Here is a 26,288-nt window from a genome sequence, read left to right on the forward strand (position 1 = left end):
ACCCCGTGGTGTTTCTGTTGAGATGCTCCTGCATGTGGCAAGTTTGAGTCAGAGAAAAATAAAGGGGCACCTCCAGGAGCTCCTTGCATCCTTCGTTTAGGGGAAAATGTTCTAATACAATGCGGCTGGTTCCTGGGCCTCCAATCTGTGACCAGGTTCAGTTTTCTCTACTGTTACTTGTTTGGGGAAAATGCTGCTCCTTAGCTCAGAGTACCTGGAAATTTAGAGTTTTACAATGTTACCAAAAGTGCCACACAGGGCATTGTGCAGAATTTAATTTGGATGTTTAATATGCATGGGAGGCTGAGTGGATGTCCGATTTCAAACAACAGTTTCAGACTAAAAAGCTGTATCTCCTGGGCTGCATGTTTGTGTGCTGTTTTGCAAAAGCAGGTAAATCCCAAACTACAGTGTGCATGAATGTCTTCCAGTGTGGGCTCTGGCCACAGAATTCCCATTAGCATTAGCTTGGCACTGCTTCTTGTCTCGCAGACAGTGAAGAACATGCCTTTTCCACCCTTGAGGCAATAAAATAAATTAAAGGGTGCGGCATTAAATGAGTTGAATTTTGAGTAGTAGTTTTCATGCCTTCAACATTTTAAAGTCAGTTTATATTGGTGAAACAGCATTTGGAATTATGAAACAAGGGACTCCTCTGTTTGTGCCAATATACAGGTTCTTTTGATTTTCTGCAAGTGTGTGTGTGTGTATGTGTGTGTGTGTGTGTGGAGAGAGAGAGAGAGAGGGGTAGAGAGAGAGTCAGAGAGTCATTTCTGGTCCTTTTCCCAGTGTGGTCTCTGGGTAGTGTCTGTGACTAGAACTTTGTAATTTAGTATAAATCACAAATAAATTAACACTATGGAAGGTAAGATACCTTTAGTTTGTTTCTACTGGGTCTGGTCCAGGCTGTACAGTCCTTACATATCTACATGACACACAAATAAGAGTTTGTGCAAAGAATGTCCCCAGGGCCCAACTAAATCCTTCCTCTGCACAAGCTTCCCTGCTCTGTCAGTGTTCGCTCTGTTTGTGTTTCCTCCTATTTTGCACTTTCTCTCAGTATTTCCTAGAGACCTGAGCGCTTTCCTTTTATCTGAAACGGAAGTTTATTTTTATTTTCATAGAACAAAGGTTTATCTTTAGTGTTACCATTTGTCCTCTGTAATTAGAAACCCTTTTCTATATTCTTGTAAATATGAAGAAAATAATTTAACTCCTAGTGCATTTGAACACTATTCCCAGAGATGGTAGGATGTATACTTTATCTAATCCTCTTTAACTGCAAAACCTGTGGAACCTCACTCACTGGCTAGACAGCAATATTTGAATGCTCTGGAACTAGCAGAAACTTCCTCATTCTAAGCCTATATTTTATTCCAAGACATCAAAAATGAATATGAATATGTTTTTCCCTTACTGGTCTGTCCTCTATTCTCTCCCAACACAGTGGTTTTATTGTTATTGTATGTACATAAGCACCCTCCTGTTATTCTGTATCTTGGACAATTTTGAATGGTTGTGCCATATCAGACATAAGTTCATTACACAGATGAATACATGAAATCTGTAAGTACTATGAAATACTACCACAGTTTTACAGATGATAAATGCGGTCTCAGAATTTCTGAGGCTCACTCAAACTCAGCTTGTCAGAGCTACAGGCATAGTTTAAACACAGGGTCTCTACATTTTACTGTATCCTGATTGTTGGCTATAACTGATTGATTATTTTTGAGGTGATGCTTTTTGTCTTAAGGTTTTTCAAACTAATGTTTGATATAATTGAAGTGTCTATTATTAATTTTTAAGCTTCATACTTTCATGTATATAAGCTTGTGATTTTAAAAATCGTATTTTTTATCATTGTTGTATGTTATCCCAAACCATCATATTCCTGTGCTTTATTGTAATCTCTTTGCCCATGCTCATCCATATTTCTCTGAACTAGTGTGTGTCAAGTAAAGCTAGTCCACAACAGGAAACAGAGAATGAAAAAAGTGTGTGTGTGTGTGTGAGAGAGAGAGAGAGACAGAGAGAGAGAGAGAGAGAGAGAGAGAGGGTAGAGAGAGAAAGAGTGTGTGTGTGAGAGAGAGAGAGGGATTCCTGTAGCATTTTCCTTGGATCTAGGTGACAGTGCAAACATTGAACATAGAAACACTTTTCTAACAGGTTGTGCCTGTTAAAGAGTTTTTATAGGCTGTCTATCAAGAATGTTTAGGAGTGTTGATATTTCATGTTTGGCGAAGTATGAGTACCCTCCATTCTCTGATTTGTTGGGAGTAAACACTCTACCTATTCAGTCTGAGTCCTTGAAGTGGGTACGGTTTAGATCCCCATTTTTAACATACTTCTGCGTGAGAATTCCATATTGCATTGTGAATGAGGAATGAAGAATAACAAGCTGAAGTCTCTTTGAAGGCAAGAGATGTACAATATAGAAAAGACCCATCTTAGATAAAAGAAATGAGGAATGCAGATTGGTTCATAGGAAAAGAGATTCTTGGGGAGATGTAAATACCTCCAGTTAGTATGTATCCATCACGCTTACTTGTTATGTGGCATTTTAAGGACAATGAAGAAGATTCCTGACAACTTTCACTCCTGTTAGAAATGCCTTTTAGGGGATCTGAAGAATTACAAATATAGCTGATCAAGAAAATAAAACTAGTAAAAGCTAATGATTGTAGGAATATTGAGCTTGTTCATGTGATATTAAAAATAAGTTCTTGTGCCCTCATGTTTGGTAATTTGTATTATTAATTATGCAGCTTTTAAATGTTGCCAGTAATATTCTAACAAAGTAATTTTCAATTGAAATTCTGATCAAATGTGTTAGTGTTAATTACATATTACACAACAAATAGCAGTGAATGATATTACAAATAATAGTTTTTTGTCTTGATTTCAGCTATGAACAAAACTCCCACCCTAATTACTGTCTGCCACTTCCAGAATCTACTCTGCTTTCATTGTATGTTGCTTCTTCTGGTGTTCTGTCTCCTTCTAGATTGGTGTACGTCTTTCAGCTCCACCCTTTTTCCAGCATAGCAAACATCACTCTCAGATATTAATGGTCATAGTGAAGATTTGTATCAAAATAGAAACAGTGCTAATATAAAAAGGGACTGCTTTAATAGGACTCATAATACCAGATTTTCAAATTCTATAGCTTAAATAGCATAACATTATCTGTAAATACCTAATAAATATTTTTTAAACTATAACAATTAAAAATAATTTCTCCTCTTAAGGCAAGATAATTTTGCTGTACTTCTTTCATTGACCACTATTGAAAGCTAATTTTTGTGTGAATAGTATTAATTTTAATGCTATAGTATAACACTATGCTGTTTTCAACTGTGTTGTTATGTGCTTCTTTCATGTGTAAAACTGTCTTTAAAATGGTAGTATTTAGTAGAGCCACAGAGGAGTTTTTGCTCTCACAGGTACATGAAATAGCCAGCATTCTCCCACATGCAATTTTATCTCATGGGAGTGAAGAATTCTTACTTCTTTATTTTAGAGGTTTGTCGTGCCACATCATAGACTTATACCTATAATTTGTGATATGTCAACCCAATAAGCTATGAGCTTATGAATTTTCTTTCTCGTGAAATAGTTCATTCCCCCTACCTTTTCCCACACTATACCACATGACTTCTGTTGCAAAAGCCCATATAACAAGAAAGAAAACTACCAGATATGCGTGTGTACAAACCAACCAAGTATAGTGGCCATGTGTACCTCATGTACTTTTGAGCAATAAAAAGAGTTCAGTCAGCTGCATATATGGGTCATAAATATGATGTGTAAACATAGAAGAGAAGCATTAGATAAAATAACTCCAAGACTATATGGCAATCAAATTATACATTCTGGTACTTTTTGAAATTGGTAACCAGGAAAAAAGCAGGACAACCAGCAAAAATCTGGGACACAAAAGAGCTCATGAACTTTACTTAGGGCTTTCATTCACTCAGACTAATTAGGTCCAGTTCTAGCAAACATAGTTATTTGATTTTCCGATCTAAATTATCATATTGTTTAATGTAGCCATTTAATATATATTAAATGTTTCTCTGTGTTATCAGCATGCTTTTGAAACAGATTTTTTTAAAGACTGATGGCACTTGGTGATACGAACTTACAGGTTTTGCAATCGAATGTGTTGACATTTAGATTGTTAGTGACACTTCTCTCAGAACAAACGTTGTGATGGACTTTGTTGAACACTGATCTTTGTCTTCTCCAATTATTTCTTGGAGGATAAAGAACGTGAAGTTGAATTAATGACTGTGATTCTGAAGAGTTTTAAAGCTTTTGAAACATATTGCCAAATAGCCCTAATTATTTTTAATGACTAGTATTCCATTTTGAGTACATATGTAATAACAGCTAATATTTTTGAATGTTTGTTGTCAAGTATTGTTACAATATCACACTTAACGTTAACTCTTTTCATCTCAAAAATGGCTATTGTCATTCCTGTTTTATAGATGGGACAAATGAGGAAGAGGAAATAAAGTGGTTCATTTTGAGTCAGACAAATAATACTGGTGGAGCCAGAATTTGAATCCAGACACTCAGAGATAACAGCTAACATTCACCAATCCTGGATAGTAGGCACACAGATTTGGTATACCCTGAGTTTCAGCTTCAATGTATGCTATTTGATTTTCTTAAGAGTTCTATATTATATGTACTCTTTTTGTTTTCATTTTATAAATTCGAGGTCATCACGAAAACTGCAACTTAGATTAAGTAGCTTGTCCATGTCACATAATTAATTTATTGCCAAAGTAAGATTTAAACTGATGTCACCTTGGTTATAAGTTCCAAATGCCTAAACTGTCCACATGTTTAAATATTTGGAGCATACAGGTTGTTTATGGTATATCAATATTAAAATGACATTTTAATAATTGTGTTTTAGATTATCTAAGTAGTAGTGGTTCCTGGACATGGAGATCTCAGACCTTAGGAATGGTCCTAAATCTGTACATGTAACGTTGGCTAATTATTCTGTAAATGTATGATATTCCATATTGTATAAGGAAACCAGTTTTTCCAGCGTCTTTGCAGGGAGGAAGCAAGCTGAGATGGAGAGTGGCAGTGCCGCCTGCTGAGAGTAGAATACATTTGAGCTCAAGTTTGAGAGAGTCAGCAGCAGTGAGAAGTTCCAGGCAGAGGCAAAGCTACGTGCATAGATCCCAAACTGGGAATGAGCTGTGGGTGTTGGTAGAATTACAGGAGGGCTGAGGTGCTGAGATCCCAGGGAAGGAAAGAAGAAATTATCCTAAAGAAGTTAATAGGGCAAGCTTCCAGCTGGCTCTTTATTAGTTTACGGGATATGATACAGATTTCAGGTTCCATCCTAAGTGCAGAGCAAAGACCTAAAAGTAGAGAAGTAGTAAGATGCCATTGATACCCCTATGACAAGGAGTGGACTAAAGGAGAAGTAGGTTAGATTGCTGGGGATCAGAGAGATGGCCACTGCATTAGACAAATGATAGCTTGAACTAGGGACACAGAAATGGAGGTTATGAGAAGCAGTCAGTTTGGATTATGTTTTGGGGGTGGAGCTTGAAATACTTGGTGGTAGATTTGATGCAAGAGTAAGGGGAAGACAGAGATCAATTGTGACTCCTCGTTTTTTCCTTTTTTCTTTGTTCTTTTCCTTCTTTCTTATTTTTTTATTTTCTTTCTTCTTTATTCCCTGTGCATACCTATTAGCACATATAAATTAATTATAATTAAATATAACTTAAAATTTTGTTACTTTTATTGGGTCTATGTTAAGTGCTTAAATAGCCAAGTGGTTGAGTGGCCACTATATTGGACAATGGAAAATTATAGAATATTTCCATTATTGAGAAAGTTCTGTAGGGTATGGCTGCTGTAGGTCATCATTTTTCTTAAGTTCATAAAATTCTCCAGGGAATCTTGAAATTGCAAACCATGATACTTTTATTTGGGAAATTATTAGCATCTTTATAATACTTGAATTGTACTTCTAGGGATATTTTTGTCAGCACACTGATAAAAAAGGCTGTTATTTCTCCCCATTAAATTTGATAATATTTAAAAACACTATATATTTATTTTGGTCAAGATTAATCCTAGGGGTTTTTACTTTTTTGAATTAATCATTAAATAAAGATTTTATGATTTAATAGTTATTTAATACTATCTTAATTCTTTAACCATGTTTTAATTTAGATTTATACTTTCATTTTTGAAAATATAGCAAGATTTTTAAGAGATCCTATGTTTTAATGTAAATTCACTTATCAGATTTTTTAAAAAAATCTTTCATTGTCCTTTTCCTTCAAATTTAATTTACTCTTTATACCCTTTTTCTAATAAATTTCCTAGAATTTTTTTTAAAAGTATCAGTTTCTATGTACTTTCTCTTCCCTCCTTTCCTAGTGCTCTGAGGCACTCTCTGTTGGTTCAGGATGACTCTGTGTGACCCTGTAATGACCTACCAGGTACATTTTCTCACTTGCCTTCAAGGTATCTTGTTTTGTTCACCCTATGGTCCTGTGGTCATTGTGCTGCCTCTCCTGGGTATTCTGAAGTCAGGAGATTAGTAATAGGAAAATCTAATATTCTAACCCCCAAATACCAAAGCCACATCACTTTAGCACTATTAAAATTATTTTTAGGAAAAGTCTGTTATTTGAAATTATATTTATTGTCTAATTCACTTCATTGTAATAAAATTTAGTTTGTAGAAATTATTGAACTTTGTAATTCCTAACATTTGGTCAGAATTTCTAAGTGTTATGAAATTTTTGCAAATATTTATTCTTTGTTTATAGGAAAGCAAGTGGTATGAGACATTAATTTTGTGCATATAGGTGTTAGTTGTAGTGTTGCAATTCTTTTGATTTTCACTTCTTCCCTTTTTTTTGAGATTTTTTGACATCTTTATTTGCAAGTAGCAAAGACAGAATAGGAATATAAATTTCCAAAGTACAGAATATGGATTACAATGGCTTCCCCCCCATAACGTCCCTCCAACCCGCAACCCTCCCCTTTCCCACTCCCTCCCCCCTTCCATTCACATCAAGATTCATTTTCAATTCTCTTTATATACAGAAGAGCAGTTTAGCATACATTAAGTAAAGATTTCAACAGTTTGTTCCCACACAGAAACATAAAGTGAAAAATACTGTTTGAGTACTAGTTATAGCATTAAATCTCAATGTACAGCACATTAAGGACAGAGATCCTACATGAGGAGTAAGTGCACAGTGACTCCTGTTGTTGACTTAACAAATTGACACTCTTGTTTATGGCCTCAGTAATCACCCTAGGCTCTTGTCATGAGCTGTCAAGGCTATGGAAGCCCCCTGAGTTCACCGACTCTGATCATATTTAGACAAGGCTATGGTCAAAGTGGAAGTTCTCTCCTCCCTTCAGAGAAAGGTACCTCCTTCTTTGATGACCCATTCTTTCCACTGGGATCTCACTTGCAGAGATCTTTCATTTAGGTTTTTTTTCCCCCCTGAGTGTCTTGGCTTTCCATGCCTGAAATACTGTCATGGGCATTTCAGCCGGATCCGCATGCCTTAAGGGCTGATTCTGAGGCCAGAATGCTGTTTAGGACATTTGCCATTCTATGGGTCTGCTGTGTACCTTGCTTCCCATGTTGGATCATTCTCTCCCTTTTTTATTCTATCAGCTAGTATTTGCAGACACTAGTCTTGTTTATGTGCTCCCTTTGGTTCTTAGTACTATCATTATGATCAATTGTGAACAGAAATTGATCACTGGGACTAGTGAGATGGCATTGGTACACGCCACCTCGATGGGATTGAATTGGAATCCCCTGGTATGTTTCTAACTCTACCGTTTGAGGTAAGTCAGCTTGAGCATGTCCCGAATTGCACATCTCTTCCCTCTCTTATTCCCACTCTTATATTTAACAGCAATCACTTTTCAGTTAAGTTTCAGCACTTAAGAAGAATTGTGTATTGATTACAGTATTCAACCAAAAGTATTAAGTAGAACAAACAAAAAAATACTAAGAGGGATAACATATTAAGCTGCTCATCAACAGTCAGGGTGAGGGCTGATCAAGTCACCGTTTCTCCTAGTGTTCATTTCACTTTAACAGGTTTCCTTTTTGGTGCTCAGTTAGTTGTCACCTATGAAGGAGAACAAGTGGTATTTGTCCCTTTGGGATTGGCTTATTTCATGCAGCATAATGTTTTCCAAATTCCTAACAGGGATCACTTTTCAGTTAAAATTTAAACACTTAAGAATAATTGTGTGTTAATTACAGAGTTCAACCAATAGTACTAACACAAAAAAATACTAAAATGGATAAAGTATTACATTGTACATCAACTGTCAGGACAAGAGCTGATCAAGTCACTGTTTCTCATAGTGTCCATTTCACTTCAACAAGTTTCCCCTTTGGTGCTCAGTTAGTTGTCGCCGGTCAGGGAGAACATATGATATTTGTCCCTTTGGGACTGGCTTAATTCACTCCGCATGATGTTTTCCAGATTCCTCCATCTTGTTGCAAATGACTGGGTTTCATTGTTTTTGACTGCTGTATAGTATTCTATAGAGTACATGTCCCATAATTTCTTTATCCAGTCTACTGTTGATGGGCATTTGGGTTGGTTCCAGGTCTTAGCTATTGTGAATTGAGCTGCAATAGACATTAATGTGCAGACTGCTTTTTTGTTTGCCAACTTCATTTCCTTTGGGTAAATTCCAAGGAGTGGGATGGCTGGGTTGAATGGTAGGGTTATATTCAGGTTTCTGAGGAATCTCCAGACTGCCTTCCATAGTGGCTTAATTAATATTATATGATGCTAAGATTGTCTCACATCCTTTTATTTCATTTTATGTTGACTGGTACATTATATTTTCACATGTAAACATCTTAACATTTAAAAATATTGTTATCCAATGAAAAATTAGCATACTTTTGTTTTTTATTCCAATCTTCAACTTACTCTGCTATCTTCTAAGATACTGCATTCTGTTTTGTGCTCACAATGATTATTCACTAATTTTATCTTTTTTATTATATTATTGCTATTTGTTCTCAATATCTTCAAAAAGAGGAAGACAGAGTTTTAATAATTGGTATTTTAAAGTATTATTCAACTTTTTAAACTACTATTTAAATGTAATTATAAAAATTACAATAATCCCTTTAAAAATGGGATAAACATTGAATATTCTGGCTGCTTTTCAGACTTCTCTAGTCTCTGTTATTCTAATCTCTGTTCTCTAATGTTTTAAAATGTATTGTGTGTTCTTATTGCCTTAGTCCCAACAAACATTTGAACTAATCAGAAACAAATTTTGTAATTTGCTATATGTTTTTAAATTATCATTTTATCTTTAGCAAGTTTCAGTGTCTCTTGCAAATTAATTTAAAGCACTATTTTTTCATTCTTAATGGTTAACAGGATGGTCTTTCTGAGACTGAGAGAACATCTTTTCATAAATTCTGCCGAAGCGGTATCTTATGATGAAGCTTCAGAGGCTCCGTTGATCAGAGACTATTTTGGTCAATATTATATACTAATATGATAGTTAATTGAATATGATGTTCTTTCCTAGACTTTCCCTGCAACATTATGTTAGCTTTAACTCCTGTGCTTGTTTTTTCATTTATCTTTATCTTTTTAGGCAATGCAGTTTGGTAAAGTGCTTGCTTTGTAGATGGAAAGATAGATTTAACGGTATAAAGATGATTCTGTACTCTAAGTATTTGAAAATGTATAAAGAATAAACAGCATTGATTTTGCTTCTTTTAATCTCAGATCTGGGGCTTTATTTGGGTCCGGGAATTTTTAAATGTTTCAGTGGTTAATATTATACATAGTACCAATTCATCATTTCCCCAACTGGCTTATATTTGGAATTATCCTTTATCTCTTTCCTGTACTGCTAAATTTTCTACTACTTGTGGCAAGAACCTGAGTCTTATGGCCAAATGTTCTTGTTACCAGTAACCATAGTGTTCCCTCAGAATGACCAGCCTCTATCAATATTATGATTCTGCCACCAGAATTACCTAGTCTTTCGCTTGGCACCACTCAACATTTTAATATTATTATTATTATTATCGTTATTTTCTGCCTTCTCATGCTGTTTCTTCACCATTAACCAGTATCACTAATTCACTTGATGCTGCAGAAAAAAGCCAGTATCTTAGGGGGAAGAAAGAGAAGGCCTTTCTTTCTTAGTCAAAAGTATATTGTTTTGTGTTCCAAACTTCTCCTCTGTCTTAAAGTCTCATCTGTTCAATGCTCTTAATAGATAGATAGATAGATGGACTGAAATAGCAGGAATACTGTCAGGATCTAGAGCAAAGGATAAAAATACTTTAGTATTTCTCTCATCTCCTTCAGCTGTGTCCTCGCTGCTTACTGTTGATCCTCAGAGATGAAGATAGCAAAACTATGCTGGTATAGAATTGAGTGCATATTGTGGTTCCTGTCTAATTCATGCTGTCTCTTCCTAGTCAGTCAGAGTTCCTAGAGAGATTTGTGATGTTCCTGGCATTTCAATGGAGAAAAAAATTGCAGAACATGTAGAGAGGCCTGATCATTCCAAGGGACTTTTGTGGTTACTGATAAAATAGAATTGTTGGCCATAGGCCCTAGATTCTTACCACAAATAGTAAAATAATAAAACAGTACAGAAAAGAGTTCTAAGTGATTTAGGAAGCTGAAGGAAAAGCTGGTTCTTTCCAGAATTGGGATGTGCGGTCTGGTTACTTTAGCAAGCTTTCTGGGGGTTTTAAAGGGGTAGTTGTGTGTCTTCATTTACTTAAACATATTCATGGAAGTGCACTAACATGTTAAAAAGTCTCATTTCATTTAACTAGCTTTAGGAAGTTCTTCATCCAGACAGATAAATTCCTTTTGTTTTCAATTTAGTTAAGTTTTAATAATTGAGTTAGTGATCTGTCAGTCTTATATCTGCTAAGCCTTATTCCTTGATGATCCTAGACAGACAAGGTATTACTATAATGAAGATATTATTTTTGTAATAAATATTTTGTTAAGATTTATTTTACTTATTAATTTGAAAGGCAAAGTTACAGAGAGGGGGGAAAGAGAGAGAGAGAGAGAGAGAATCTTCCATTTGCTTGTTCACTCCCCAAAAAGCCTTGTTGATGTTTTGCTTATCAGTCTCTATATTCTTATATGCTTTCAGCAAATTTGGGACAGCTCAGTTCACTTTGAGTTATTTTAACTAAAGTCAACTATCTTATCCCTCTTCACTGAAAGAATTTCCCACTCCCTTTTACAACCCCTTCAACATTTGTACAAATATACTTTGTACCTTATGCCCTGCTTCAAATATTGCTTTTTTTTTTTTTTTTTTCAGAAAGTTTGTGAACATTTCCGTAGGTGTGTATGGAATCCTGGTAGATCTCATGAGAATATTTTAGATCCTGAACTCATCAACAACTCATTGAAAGATCAGATGTAGGGCAGATGTTTGGTGTAGCAAGTTGAGCTACCACTAGTGGTATCCACATCCTACATAGGAATGCCTAGGATGGTGTCATACCTCTACTTCTCATCTAGCTTCCTGCTAATGGGCATGAGAGGCAGTGGATGATGGCGCAAGTACTTGAATTCCTGACACCTAAATGGGAGACCTGAATGGAGTTGTAGGCTTCTGAGTTTGACCTGGCCCAGCCCCATCTGTTACAGATGTTTTGGGAGTGAACCAGTTGATGAGAGATGTTTTTTTGTCTCTCCCCATTTCGTTTACTATGCCTTTCAAATAAATAAATGAATAAAACTTAACAGAAAAGATCAATTGTACCTACCCTTGCCTTCCACCTACAAACACAATGTAACTCAAAATAGCAGACCATATATTATAAAAATAAAAATCCAAAGCAAAAGAAGCAGTGATTTCCACAATCTAATCTGGAGCTGCCTCATTTGTGTCAGAGTTAAACATCCACAGAACTCTGGGAGTAGAATTCCCACACTGTTTCTTCATAAGCCAAGTCTCCATGTGTTGTATAATTCTCAAATGCAAAATAAATGGCCAAATTGTTGCTGTATGTCTGTCTCTTCAGATGTAGAGTAGGACTTATAGAGCATGATGCTACAGAATCCGACTTTAGCTTCCTACCATTGGGTGATGCATCATATCCCTTGTAGGAAAATAGAAGTATAGAAAAATGAAGTGACCTCATGGGTATACTAATGAGAGAGGATGATCACTCTTATCTTGCCCCTTACATTGCTGTAAGTATGTCATAACTCAGACCTGCTTCACTTTCTCTTTCCTGCAGGTTTAGAAGACAGATTGCTGTGTCCCAACCTGTGGTCTTTATATCTCAGAACTGCTGTATTTTGGAAATGAGGCTTTTTTCATTTTTAGCAAACTGTCCACATGAATCTAATACAGATAAATCTGATGTCATTAGCAGAAGACTAAAAGATGACACTGGGACAAAGTAAAGAATGGCAGAACCAGTGGTGGGCACTGTAATTTTCCCCCAGAAATGTAGCGAGAACCTAACTTCACAAACTTTTCTCATCTTACATTGAGACTGGAGCCAAGTGTCATCCTGACACCAAGAATGCTGCTGTAATGGGGAAGAAGGTGTGGTGCTGGGAAATGTATAAATACTTCCTTGTCTTTAAAGTCATGAAACAAAGGGTCACAGCTAGAGGTGGATGAGACTGAAAGCTTTAGTTAACAGTGAGTGGAATCTAAATGATTTTTATATTTTTGAATTTGCTGGTAGCATGTACTTGTTTACATTTTTTTCAATGCCCAGAGTAAATTATTTTAAGTGTATAAATGTACAGAGTGGGAGGTTGAAAGGATGGTTTTCTGAACAATAACAAGAAAATAATATCTGAGGTAGAAGAGATCATTAACACAAAAACATCAGTATGTTTTGCTGCATGCATTTTATACTGGTTCTAGGAAAAATGATGGCCTGATAATAAAACAAAATAACAATAAAGGATAACAAACCAAAAGAAAACTAAGAAGCATGAATTCATGTTTAGGATGACCTTGTATGATAAAATATGTATTTCTAGATTGTTTTTCAAGTAAATATATTTGTCTGTATCTGAGATCATGGAAACTATGGATTTAGAGCAATGTGAATTAAATGTGAAAAATCTCCTGTACTTGTTGCCAGTGCAGTGAATATTAAGTAAGTCTTGATAAATCTAATATTTTAGAATTTTCTATCTTGGAGAAAGGCATGTGGATTTCTTGGTTCAAGTAAGAGAGGGTGATGAGATTGAATAGCTGCTGGTGAGGACCTTTCTAGGTCTTCATTAAGTAAACTATTAAATCAACATTGAAATGAGAACTTCATCATGGCATGCCTTCAGTACCCTTACAGTTTAAAGAGAAAATGAAATTCCGTTTAATTGGAGAATAAATGTCTAGGCCTGATTTTCTTCCCACGTGTGATGGCACATCGGCATGATCATCAGGCGTGCATGGGAAGGCGTCTCATGGAGGGTGGTGCAGGTTTATGACGTAAACATCAGAGTGCAGCGAGCTGCCAGAGGAGAGTTCATTATGTGAGCTCTCCACCTTTTGGCTTACCCTATAACTTCTGCCTGTAAAGGTGCTTGCTTTGATTCTATTGTAGACTTTGTTGCCAAAGGCAGGGGATATTTTCTTTTTAAGAGAGCCCTTAGATGCTTCCTCCAGGTTGTGACTGCCAGAGTGCAATGGATGAGCTGGCTTTGTTATCACTGGCACCTTCCCTGCCCTCCTAATTCTCTAGAGAGTAAGTGTTCTTCTTAAAAATATAGCTGCACTGAGTGCCTCTGTGTCTTTAGACACTCTTTTAATGTGCTGGTATAAAGTAAAAGTCTTTTTGAAGATATGTTTTATGGGGAAGTGCTTTCTGGGGCCTCTTGAGATGTTCACAAGTACTGAGTCGAGGTACCTTTATGGTAGTTTAATGACAACATAGAACACTTGTTATAAAGTGCCCTGTTGGTGTGTGTCCCAGGGCATGTTACAATTAGAGCACACTGAACATGTTGATTTTGTTTTACCTCCACTCACACAGCCCTCTTCATCTTGTTAGGGTTTTGCAACTCCAGATCAGTTGGAGGGGTTTTTGTGTTTTTATTTTTTTAATCCCCCAAAGATGAAAGAGATCTGCCAGAATGGAAATCTGGAAAATTACACATACACCTGTGAAATTAGGCAAATTCTTATAAAGTGTGTATTCCAATCAGTCTGTGGGCTCTACAACAATGCTTTGTTTTGTGTTAGGAGTTTTTTTTCTGACTGTTCAAATAACATGTGTGCAGGACTGTACAGGCTCAGGGAGAATATTCATCATTATTTACTGTGTCAAACTCAAACGGAGGGCCAAATTGGCAGTATTCCAGGAGCAGGAGGCCACACCTATTTGTGCAAAATGGAACAGATTTCTAGAGGTGCCCTCACTTTGAAAATCTGCTTCAAGGTAGTGGTGCAAGTAGTTAAGGGGAACTGCCTATGTGGGTGAACCACGCAGACTGGCCAGGCTGCTGCTGCTTAAGATCCCACAGATCACACTTTGCACCTGCCTGACTATAGCAAGGGCTGGGAGTGGGGAATGATGAGCAGCAGAGTGTGTATGCAGTCGGGTCTGGACCTCTCACCTTACCCCAATTGTCATTTGTTAATTGGCCAGGTCTGTCTGTCTGAGCAGAGTCCCCTTGCTGGCATCTTACAGAATGCTTGGCCCTGAGAAGAGGAAGATGAGAAGAACGTTTCTGTTTGCTGCTCTTTTTCTTCAAGATACAGAAACAGAAAACTGTAATTTAAAGAAAAAATGAGATGCCGTCCCATAACTTTTGTAGCCAGACGTGTTTGGGGGATTCTTTAGTAAACATCCTGGCTTATATTGTCTGGGACTCCTGGTAGGTAGAGAGAAGTAGCATTGACAGTAAGCCTGAAGTGGCTATAATTTTGTGCCATCACTGAGCCCATAGCAAGTCTATTTGCTGGACTCTTTGGCATTATTTAAAGTAACAGTTAACCAGCACTAAATAAGTAAGCCACCTCATTATCAGGAGTGAGCATATTGAACTGCCCAGGTAAGAAGTGTTTAGATCACAGATCATCTGCCTGACTATGCAGGATGTCTCTCCGTTATGGTGGTGAGAGGTGTCTAAACTGCAGACTAATAACTGTTCTATTGAGTGACAATAGTAGGTATAATTTATAAAAAATAACTTCAGTATGGCACTTGTATTTTTAGCAAAGTTTTTCTCAAATTTGAGCATGCACTGGAATCACAGGAAGGGTTTTGATTGATAGCATCACCCTCACGAGTTTCTGAAATCAGTAGATCTGGGGTGGTGTCTCATAATTGGTTTGCATTTCTAACGAGTTCCCAGGTGATGCAAATGCTGCAGGTTGGGGACCACACTTGGAGAAACACTGATTGCTGATGCACTGCTGGTAATCATCCAATGACATCAGGCATTATTTCCAGAGTAGTTACTGATTTTTTGAAGGCTCAGTCAAGAATTAATTGCACAAGGATCACTGGAAGACAACAGGGTCATAAAGAGTGTCACTAAAATTAAGGATTAAAAGAAGAGACATTGACCTATTTCATGAGATATGCGTTAGACTGAAATTTTATTAGTTAAGAAAGAAAAACTTACGTATACAAGTAAAACCTAATGGAGATACTGATTTTTTTTTCCTCTAAGTGTTTTACCCCCAAATTTTGCAGTGTACTGATATTTTCCTTCATTTCCTGCATGTTGTCATATTGCTGCATATAAGACAAAGAAATACATGTTGGATATTTTTAGGGAATATCATTAGTTCATTTTTGCCTTATGAAACTGTTTAAGAATGTGGGTAGCCAAAATCCCTTGTTTGGTATTTGTTGTTTGGCTAGTGCTTTTGGTTTTGTTGATTTTTTTGTTTGTATGTTTTAATCAACCTGTACTGTGTATTTGATTTACTCTATGAAAAAGAAATATAATAACATTCTGGATTCAAAAGACAACATGCTCCATTTTCTCTATTCTTTTGTATAACTATTTAACAAAATAATTTTTTGAAATCACTTCTTTACTTGTACTAATTTAACTTTGTTATATAATCATATAAGGTATGACCAATGAGTATTTTTATATAAACATTTGGAAAAAATATTTGGTAGTTTTGCAAAATTTGGTATATGAATCATGGCTATTTTATGGTACTTTGGAATTTCTAAAGAAAATATGTGTGTTTTCTTGTGTAGATGTATAAATTTATAAATTTTGATTAATTCATAAATATTTATCAATTACATATCATGTATAAGAATTGTAAATCCTTCCCTTTCTTGTAAGTGGTTTTTAAAATCTAATGTTGGGGTGGGCACTGTGGTACAATAGGCTAAGCCACTGCTTGGGGCTCCTGTATCCCTTATCAGAGTGCCTGGAACTGAGTCCTGCTTCCACTTCCAATCTCGCTTGTTGCTAATGTGCCTGGGACACAATGGATGATGAACCAAGTACTTGGGCTCTCACTGCCCATGTGAGAAACCCAGGTGGAGTTCCTGCCTCTTGTCTTCAGGCTGGCACAGTGCTGGCTGTTGAAACCATTTGTGGAGTAAATGAGAAGACAGAAGATATATTCTGTCTATCTCTCTCTCCCTCTATCCCTGGTAAATCAATCATCAATCAGTGGAGTGCCTTGCATTCATATTCTGGGTACCACCTGATTTTTTTGATGGTGGCAGTGCTTATTTTGTAGAAAAATTCTGGTTGGCATGACCCCCAGTTCACACAGTCCAGAGCCTAATACAGTAATTGTCACATGCTGCACCCTCCAGAAATAACAGTTAGTGAAAAAATGGTAGATGGATTAATAAATACATGGAAATCTCATAAAGATAACAAAATCATACATAATGACTTTGAACTTTTCTAATTCTCATCTGTAGGGGATTTTTATTATTGAATTGCCTCACAATCACATAAAAATAAGCAGTATCACTTCCACCCCCATCCAGAGCATCCCTTTCTGAGGCTAACTGCAGGCCCAAAATACCAAAGGCAAAAGTCTAGAAATAACTGTCATAATTTTAAAATAACGTTTATCATTATATTGTTATTGTTCTATTTTGTTGTCATTGTTGCTACTGTACCTAATTTGTAAATTAAATGTTATTATAGGTATGTATGCTTCTCAATAAACATTATAGGGTTCAATACTATCTGTGGTTGCCCGTATCCACAGAAGGTCTTGCAATATATCCCCCAAAGAAAGGGAGAGTCTACAGTATCATTTTAGTAATGAACTTAACTTTCATATTTTTTCATGAGAGAGTTGCCATCTTCAATAAACTGAGAAGAGCTTTATGGGGCTCTGGGCTGAGACCTGCTCACAAAGTCTTTGAATTTCAATGCCATCCTCTGTCACTAACTTCCTGGGTCAATGCACAAGGCATTTATTAATGAACTGAATTTTCTGAATGCCTGAGTTACTTCCAGAAAGTAAATTAGTCATCAGAGATTCTAATTCAAGTTACTCTCTATTTCTTACTGTTTTTATTGCCTGTGATGTCAGTATTTCATTTACTATGTAAGATTAGTTGCTGTTTGCAAGGTTTGCATATATTCTATGCAAAATTATTGTATTCTTGTTAGCATCATTCAGTTAATTGGAAGGCACCCAAAGAAAGGCATTTCAGAATAAATAAATATTGAATAATTTAAATTGTTTTCAGGTTTGTCCAAAAAAAGCCCCGTCGATACTATTGTCTATTAAAAACTGAAGATTTTGTAGCAAAAGAACATTACTCCTGGCAGGCGCCACGGCTCAATAAGCTAATCCTCTGCCTGCGGCGCCGGCACCCCGGGTTCTAGTCCCAGTCGGGGCGCCGGATTCTGTCCCGGTTGCTCCTCTTCCAGTCCAGCTCTCTGCTGTGGCCAGGGAGTGCAGTGGGGGATGGCCCAAGTGCACCCGCATGGGAGACCAGGAGAAGCACCTGGCTCCTGGCTTTGGATCAGTGTGGTGCCCAGGCCGCAGCAGCCATTGGGGGGTGAAACAACGGCAAAAAAGGAAGACCTTTCTCTCTGTCTCTCTCTCTCTCACTGTCCAGTCTGCCTGTCAAAAAAAAAAAAAAAAAAAAAAAAAAAAAAAAGAACATTACTCCATTTTTTCCTAAGATTAAAGAGAACATCCTTCCCCCTACCCCATAAAGAAACAATTTGAGTAAGGTTGGCCCCATTCACTTCCTTTTACAATGATGTATGGTCAAATTGAACCCTCTATTTAAAATTCTCTAATATCTGCTCTTTGAATTAACATTTCAAAACTCAATTTAAATACAGATCTCATTTTTAATAAACTTAAAAAAATTCAGGTAATTTTCTTCAACTTTCTTGATTGAAGGACAGCAGTTGGTATGGCTAGAAAAAAAGATGTGCAGCTATGAGCAAAGCCTAGAATCAATTATATATAAGAAATAGCACATGGAAAGAAATTAATCAGAAAGAAAAAATTCTACTATATGATTCTCAGGTCTGCTACCTGCAGGCAACAAACGTAAATGAAAAAAAATCAACATTCTTATGGCAGATAAGAGAAAAATTAATAAAAATGTTTCCTTCCCACTAGATCCCCTGATGCAGCTGTTGTTAACTGTGAGGGACTGCAGGAAGAACTTGGCTGTCTAAAATACTGTGCTTCAGACTGCAGAAATAGGGTTTTGTTCTTGCTGTTAAGCTCAATTACATGAGTTAGAATGGATTTAGAGTATCCAAAGAGAATCCCTCTTTACTGCCCCTTCTCATTAAACTGCTCTGTGGGATACTCATGAGACAATGTAACAGGCACCACCAAGAGAGAGGTATTTTGAGGTGTGCCTACAGGGTGATGGTGATTCTTAAGCAAGTCCCAATGTAGCCACTAAAAACTCTGAGAGAGGAAGTGTGGAGAGCCATAAAATATGACCCAGATAAAAATAGTAAATACATATTAGTCCACTCCAGTGAGATAAGAAGGAGCACACTTTTTGATAGGATTCAGCTTTTTAGTTTAAAAACAGGATACAAATGTATAGAAAATACACTAATTTTTCTCCTTTACGAAGGGCTTATTTTTGTATTTAATGAATGTGATAGAGAAATATAAGTGACTAATATGAGTTAATAGGTAAAATAAGGCATTCAGTTTAAATTACTGTTTTACTTCCATCACATATGGAAAACTGAATAGTCAAAAGTTCTATTTTAACTCCCTTTGCCCATCAAATAAAATAGAATACATCATAGAGTTTGACAGATGAGTCTTATTTGTATATTTGCATGTTAAACATGCACCAAAGTTTGGCCCTACTTTATATTGCAATATTTACATTTTAAAGATACAATAATCTGAACAAATATGGTTCAATTATAATGTAGAAACCCAAACATGATATCTTAAATTGTGAGCTTAGGTGGTCCCTATTATTTTATGTATTCATATATATATATAAATAAAATATATAAAATTCATATATATATGAATATGTATAGGTTTTATTTTCCTTCTGATTCTTTTGTCTGTGTGTAGCATTTGCTGATGCCTTTAAAATAGTACAGAACAGGAGTGTGCAACTTGGGGAAACCACCACCGTTTTCATTTTCATTTTCATTAATTCATTAAGATTGAAAAGTTTTTCCATTGTTGTGAATTCTTTGCTTTGTGCATGAGTAAAATGTAAGTTTATGATGGAGGTTTAAACTTTTATATTAATAATGATATCTGTTATAAAAATGATCCAAAATGGCATACATTGAAAAACACCGTAGTTAAAAGGTTTGGAAATATTTGTGTGTTTTTGGAGGAAACTCACCTAGCAGAATTTCTGAACACAGAGTGATGGATTATTGTAATTATTGAGAATGATGATACTTTAATGTGACTTTCTCCCCACCTGTCAGTTGCAATCAAGGCTGCCCAGCATTCTGAAACAATCTCATTTTGCTAGGTGGCTAGTCTTGTGCAGCCTCTAGAATGCTTAGAATATTAATGCATAAAGACGAAATTGAATGCTCTTTATAGTTCCGTTATGACAGAGTGTCTTGTTTTAATCAAAGGGCATGCAAAGCCAAATAAAGTAATGTATAGTAAATTAATGCCAATGAATGCTTAAGAAAAAGGACCTTTTTCAGAAGTATATTGCATCAGAACCATGGGATTAGGCATTCCTTTCCCCTATTTGTACATGACAATGTGTATTGATTTCTGTAGAATTTAATTTATTTCTTGAGTCCTTTTTCTCAAGTGGTTTGAATTTATCTGAACAAAGACATTCTGAAGTTTAGGTGATGACTGTTCTGTTTATAACACACTGCCAAGGTAGGAAGTTATTCATGGAGGCAACATGTTTAATGGCACATGTGTTTGATCTGACATTCACCATGTTGTTCTTTATATCATTTCTTGTATTTCCTCATTGCAATGATTATTTAATTATCCATCATCTAAGTTCTTAGATACCTTTGATTCTTTTCCCTCAAGTTTTCTTTGTTGCTTTTTAGCTGTTATTCCAATGACTATGTATATTTTAAGAATTTCTTTAACCTCTCATTCTTGTACCATCAATTTTATTATAAATTCATTTTTCTGAGGGAGTTCGTACTCCTACAGTTGCTTCTTAACCATATGTATCTAGTTCTTTATTTTCATTTCATTCAACAGGTGTGTTACCAGTGTATAGGTTAGGACCATTTAATATTGAACATTCTGTTGTCCATCACCAACCACAGATCCTTAAAATACACACCACATGAAAAATTCTCCAATACACCCACCTCAGGCCCAGCCTTTACAATGCTCTGGTCAGTACTGGCTAACCAAGTGGCTTCTGCATATCCTAGACTGTCCCTCAGCATCCTTAACTGTTGTGAACCTGCACATTGCTTTTTATCTTTGGCTTTATCTGTGGAGAGAAAAGATCTAAGACAATTCAAATGGATCCTTAGTATATAATTATCTCTTTGCTCAGAAAATAGAAATACTACTTTATATCCATCAGAATGTCCCAGTAATCTCTATTCGTCATCCAGTATAAAACATGAAGGATGCCTACTCATTTATTCTGAGACAATTAATAGCATTACAAGCCCAACATCTAATGCATGCTGTATTCATCGCTTTCTGATGTGCCATTAATTATTGACATGTTTAAACCAGGTAAATTTTTTTATTTATAAAAATTGTGACTATTAATTCTGGTGAGTGCATTTGAATATCTATAAATCAGAAGCAATTGAAGAGCTAAAATTCAGATTTCCTTACACTTGCCTGCCAAGTGGCCTCAATCAGAAGTAATTTTCTCCATGAGGGCACATGGAAGCTCAGTCGTGAGCCTTTACTGAGTAGATATTATTATTTATGTCAAATTATGTGTGGTGATTTTTCTGAAGTGGACTTCTGTGCCCACTAATCCATATACAGGAGGTTCCTTCATTCCCTCCTTCATTGGTGCCATTAATTATACTTGTGCTTCAAGTGTCTCTTACCCTTTTAAAATGTTATTTTATGGCCAACGATTATCTGTAAGGTTTTCCTGTTAAAGAAACATGCAATATAGAGAGTAGAGTGAGATCTGATCTTAAACCATAAATACTATGCATTTTAAGAGAAACCTTTTTCCCAGAGTCTGATTTGATGTCATGGCTAAAAGAAATGGTGAGTAATTTCACATTTTAAAGTATAGTAAATTATACAAATCTAACACTTGCTTTGGGAAAAAGCATTTGGCTCTAAAATCTCTGTCCCAGTCCTGTTCTACAATGAGCCCTTATGCATTTTGAACATATGAGGTCAGGAATTTTTCACCTTTTGTTCGTTTTTTTTTTTTTTTTTGTAGTTTAATTTTGAAAATTAGTGCTTCTTTTCAATTACATGCTTGCAATTAAAAAGTGGTGGCCAACACATAAAATCAAAAAAAAAAAAAAAAACACCTGAGAATACATACTATACAGTCCTATACTATCAATTAAGATCTTATAAACTCTGATACCATAAATTTTATAGATGCATTCATAGGTAGTCATAACATTGGCTGGTTTAAGCTTTAGGAATCACAAATCCATGCTTTATGTCTTTGTTTTCTTTCAGATTTTCATATGAGCTTTTTTATTTAAATTTTAATACAACTATTAAATTTGAATTTGATACCATAATGCTAGAGCAAATTTGTTGTCATTAAATATTCTATATAGCTATTCAATTAAACATTATCTTTAATACAGCCTCTTAAGATGTTAGTACATATGCACAGAATTTCATTCTTTAAAACCAAAGTATTTTTATTTCTGGTAGTGCATTTTCTTTATTATGTACATGCTTTTATAATTGAAGAGCACCTAGATACAGAAGAACTTTGTTTTTTCATATTTTCAATATAAACTGTTTAAGATATATTACAGTTGGAGATTTACTTTTTGTTAGCAAAACAGAGTGTAAATACATATGTATATATATATCCAAAATATGTGTATATTGTCATTTCTGTTATTAAAGAAGTTGATGTTTCTGTTATTAATATTGGTTATTCTATATTGATTGATTCAGTATAGATATAAACTGTGTAGATAGTAAATATTAGTAATCAATTATTTTATTGGTAGGTCTACAAGAAGATCTTACTGATGTGTGTGTGTGTGTGTGTGTATGTGAGTGAAGAAGGACATAATATAAGGACATAATAATATACTTCAGAAAGTTACTGGAAAAAATAGAATTGAAATGAATTTGTTTTGCTGCAAAGCAATTTTGAAATTCATGCATACTTTTTTCATAATATGCATTTCCCATGAACTTTTTGAACACTGTTTATATTTGGGCTGCCTTTCAGTCCTTTGAAAAAAGCAGCAAGGAATATATCATTTTTTGAACTAGATAGTTAAGTGCTTATCAGTAAATAATGAATAAATATGAATTAACAATTTTTCTTATATGTTTTGTATTTGTGAGTTACCCATGCTTTATTCCTGAAACAAAAATGTGTCTATAGCCACAAAAGCATGATTTATATAGTAGCATGGCATACTGGTATTAATAAAAGGCATTTTAAAAATCCTGTTTGCACATCAACTTTTATACTTATACTCATTCTTTTAGCTAAACTTCTAAGCTTTAGTTTCCAAATCTATAAAATAAAAATGGTAATAACTTCCATTCTCATCTCACTGGGGTGGTTTAAAGGTCATATGAAAATGCTTTTAAACTTCCACATGAAACACAAACAAAATAGCTTTATATCTCTTCTTGTGACAAAATGTGTTATAATTGAATTATTTGAAAAAAATAAGAAGATATTCTATTATATTCCGTGTTGACTTGGCATTACTTATTATCTGAAATTATCAAATGATTTAATATTTGTTATTTTAATTTTTTACTCTTTTTATATTCCTTACCTGTCTTATTATCCTTGACAAATGTTCTAACGGGTGAGGAATTATAAATTCTATTTGAAATAGTTAATAAAAGATAGAAAAACTAACATGAATTTTATGATTTTTGGATATGGTTTGCACAAAAAACACAGTCCTTCATTGTTTTACGGAGTTTGAAAAAAATATAGTATTGAATAATAGGAATTAAGGCATTCTTTCCTCAACAATTGTTTTGAAGAGACAAAAAGTAAAGTTTATAAAGAACAAAGAAACTCTCTTAGAAATTTTCCTTTTCTTTTGCTTAGATATCTGTAAATGTAAATTAGTGCAAATATGTCATGTGAATTCAGTCCTTTGGGAACTTGCTTTGGGGAAAATATTAACAACACTGTTTGAATGTGTATACTTATTCCTGTTTAACACACACAAATTGTTATATATGCACTATTTTAAATTATGTATAGGATTTATTCTTTGGCACTGAAAATTTCCTTACACTTGTCTAAAAAGTAAGAGTCTACTTAAGCCTTTAAGTATTTAGCCTGTCTGATGAGACTGCTGACATGAGTGACAATTAGTGCAAATTACCATAATTGTATTCTTTGGATAAAATGCCACATTTATTCTTTAGGAGGAAATGCAGACTACTACTTAGTAACATGAGCCAGATACTTTTGATTCTTTTGAGGCAGTCAGAAATTCACAATCAACTGTGTGCTATCCCCATGTAGTCGGCTTCAAATCCATCTGAACAACTACAGCCCTCCCTATCCTTTCAGTAAAATAGGTCCATTAATGTAGTGTACCTCACTCTCATTCTAAGGGCGTTGTATTTTTATTACTGAAAAAGTATCACATAAATACAAATTACATTTTTTCATTAGAAAACTACTTTTCATTTCAGAAAAAATTCAATTAATTATGAATAGGGTTATGCTTTCATCAGGGAGAGAAATATGTAATTTTTCTTCAAGCCTCAACCACGTATAATGAAATCTTTTCTTGGAATCCACTCTTAAAATGGATTTTTAAAAGTATAGACTTTATTAGAATCTCAGTTCAATTAAAATGCATTCAATAGCTTTAAATCTTTATTAAAATCTCAGGTAAAATTGTACAACAGTGTAAAAGAGACTTGTACTCTTTACCAGGCAGTTAATTCTAACAAATGAACACAAAGCTCACAGTTTGGCTCTTGAGGAGAGAATTAAAAAAAAAAAATAAGTTTGGGGCTTGGGTTGGGGGTGGGGAGGGATTAGCAGTGCTGATTTCTTCCCAGGGTTTCCTTCAACTTTTGTGGCCTTGGTCAGTGTTCCTTAGACTGGATGGGCATAATCTTTTGGGAGTCCCTTGGGGTTACTACTTGGAGTACATTTTCTTCACCAATGTTAATGGAAAGGATTCTGTGTAAGGACTTTATTTCACGATCTTCATTAGATGTTTTTTGTACAGTGTCCCTGATTCTTTTTCAAGGGCCGCTTGAAGATGCCATTGAGGATGAGGAAGAAGAGTGTCCATCAGAGGAAGCTGACACCATCTCAAAAGGAGACTTTCCATTGGAGGAAAGCTTTCCCACAGAATTTGGGCCCGGAAATCTGAGCTGTGAAGAAGTGGAATACTATTGTAACAAAGGTAATCGTTGATGTTGGATGGAATACGTAAATCCATTTCCACAGATGATCTTGTTTAAAAATCTGCACTGTAGGATGGAATCAAGGTGCTCAAAATGCTGACACATAATTTCACAAACTGGAAATATGTGTAGAATTTTTCAAACAGTATTTTTTTGAGGGACCAAATAATCTCATTTCTACAGATTCTTTTTTTTACATTTAAACAATTATTTTTGTGCTGACTGTTCAGTTAACTATGCACATTTTAATATTAATTATCTTTGTAACTATAATACATGTAGTGTTTATAATTTATTCATTATTCTTACCATAAATATTTATTGAAGATCAGTTGTTTGCCATGTACTGAATTAGGGATTGAGGACAGGCCTGAGTGGAGTAGATGGAATCCCCACACAGATTCTCTCTCACGCCTTTTGAAAACAGAATGCCTTAGGTGCTTGACATTGGCTTTCCACACTGGTTGGTGATTTTTAGGTAATATCAAATGCGAAAATACACACCTTTTCTCCATTCTGGATGCCCTTCTGACATTATTAACCGAGAAGCACCTGCAGCTCAGCTCAGTTGATTTCAACCCTTGACTTGGAGCAGGGTTGCAATGCTGTTACCATATCCATGCTTATGTGGGCATTCACTTGCTTTCTTGTCTCAAAAGCCAATTTAAAGTTTTGATGTTTCTAAATTTTTTTTTTAATTCGATTGTTTTGTCTCTGTGAGTAACATGGATTCTCTATTGTCTCCAGTCCCAATTCATGGTTTCAGAAGTGTTTGCGTCACCTTCTTGGTTTAGAAAAGCTGCTTTTACTGACTTTCCCATGATAGTTTCCTGGAGGGCGTGACTCCGAGTATGTGTCTCTTATGTCTGTGTGTCTGTGTCTGTGTTTGTTCTTGTACTGTTTTGACTCAGACTTACATATCTTTGTGAAGTGGCTTTTCTTTGTGTGTGTTTGTATAGATTAATTTGCTAGATTTAGCAGTCTGAAATCGAGATTGCAGATGTAACTTCTCAAAAAGCATTGGCATACACATATCTTGGTGGCCACATATACATTTGAGAGATATTAAAAATCCTGGTGTCACTCTCTCCTTTTGTGGTCTGTCAGAAAATGAAAAAAAAAAAAAAGAATCCAATTCCTTTTGCTGGGATCAGGGAAATCATGTCTTTAAAACTGTAGAAACAGAATGGCAGCATGAGAACTTGCACATGCTGAAATCCAGGAAACTTCCTTAACCGCTGATTCCTAAAGACCTCAGA

At 35.3% G+C, this 26,288-nt stretch overlaps 1 protein-coding gene across 2 annotated transcripts in view; it reads left to right on the forward strand.

The window, feature by feature from the left end:
- ZFPM2 (zinc finger protein, FOG family member 2) overlaps positions 1 to 26,288 on the forward strand; it is a 507,451-nt gene that overhangs the window by 85,877 nt on the left and 395,286 nt on the right. The window contains exon 2 of one of the 2 annotated variants that reach the window (XM_008255815.4): positions 24,870 to 25,028. The exons of the other annotated variant lie outside the window; for it this stretch is intronic. Coding sequence (XP_008254037.1) covers positions 24,870 to 25,028 — 159 coding nt within the window. The remainder of the gene's footprint in view (positions 1 to 24,869; positions 25,029 to 26,288) is intronic. 2 annotated transcript variants of the gene reach the window in all.

The sequence above is a fragment of the Oryctolagus cuniculus genome, chromosome 6 (assembly GCF_964237555.1).
Source record: "Oryctolagus cuniculus chromosome 6, mOryCun1.1, whole genome shotgun sequence".
Taxonomy (NCBI): Eukaryota; Metazoa; Chordata; class Mammalia; order Lagomorpha; family Leporidae; genus Oryctolagus; species Oryctolagus cuniculus.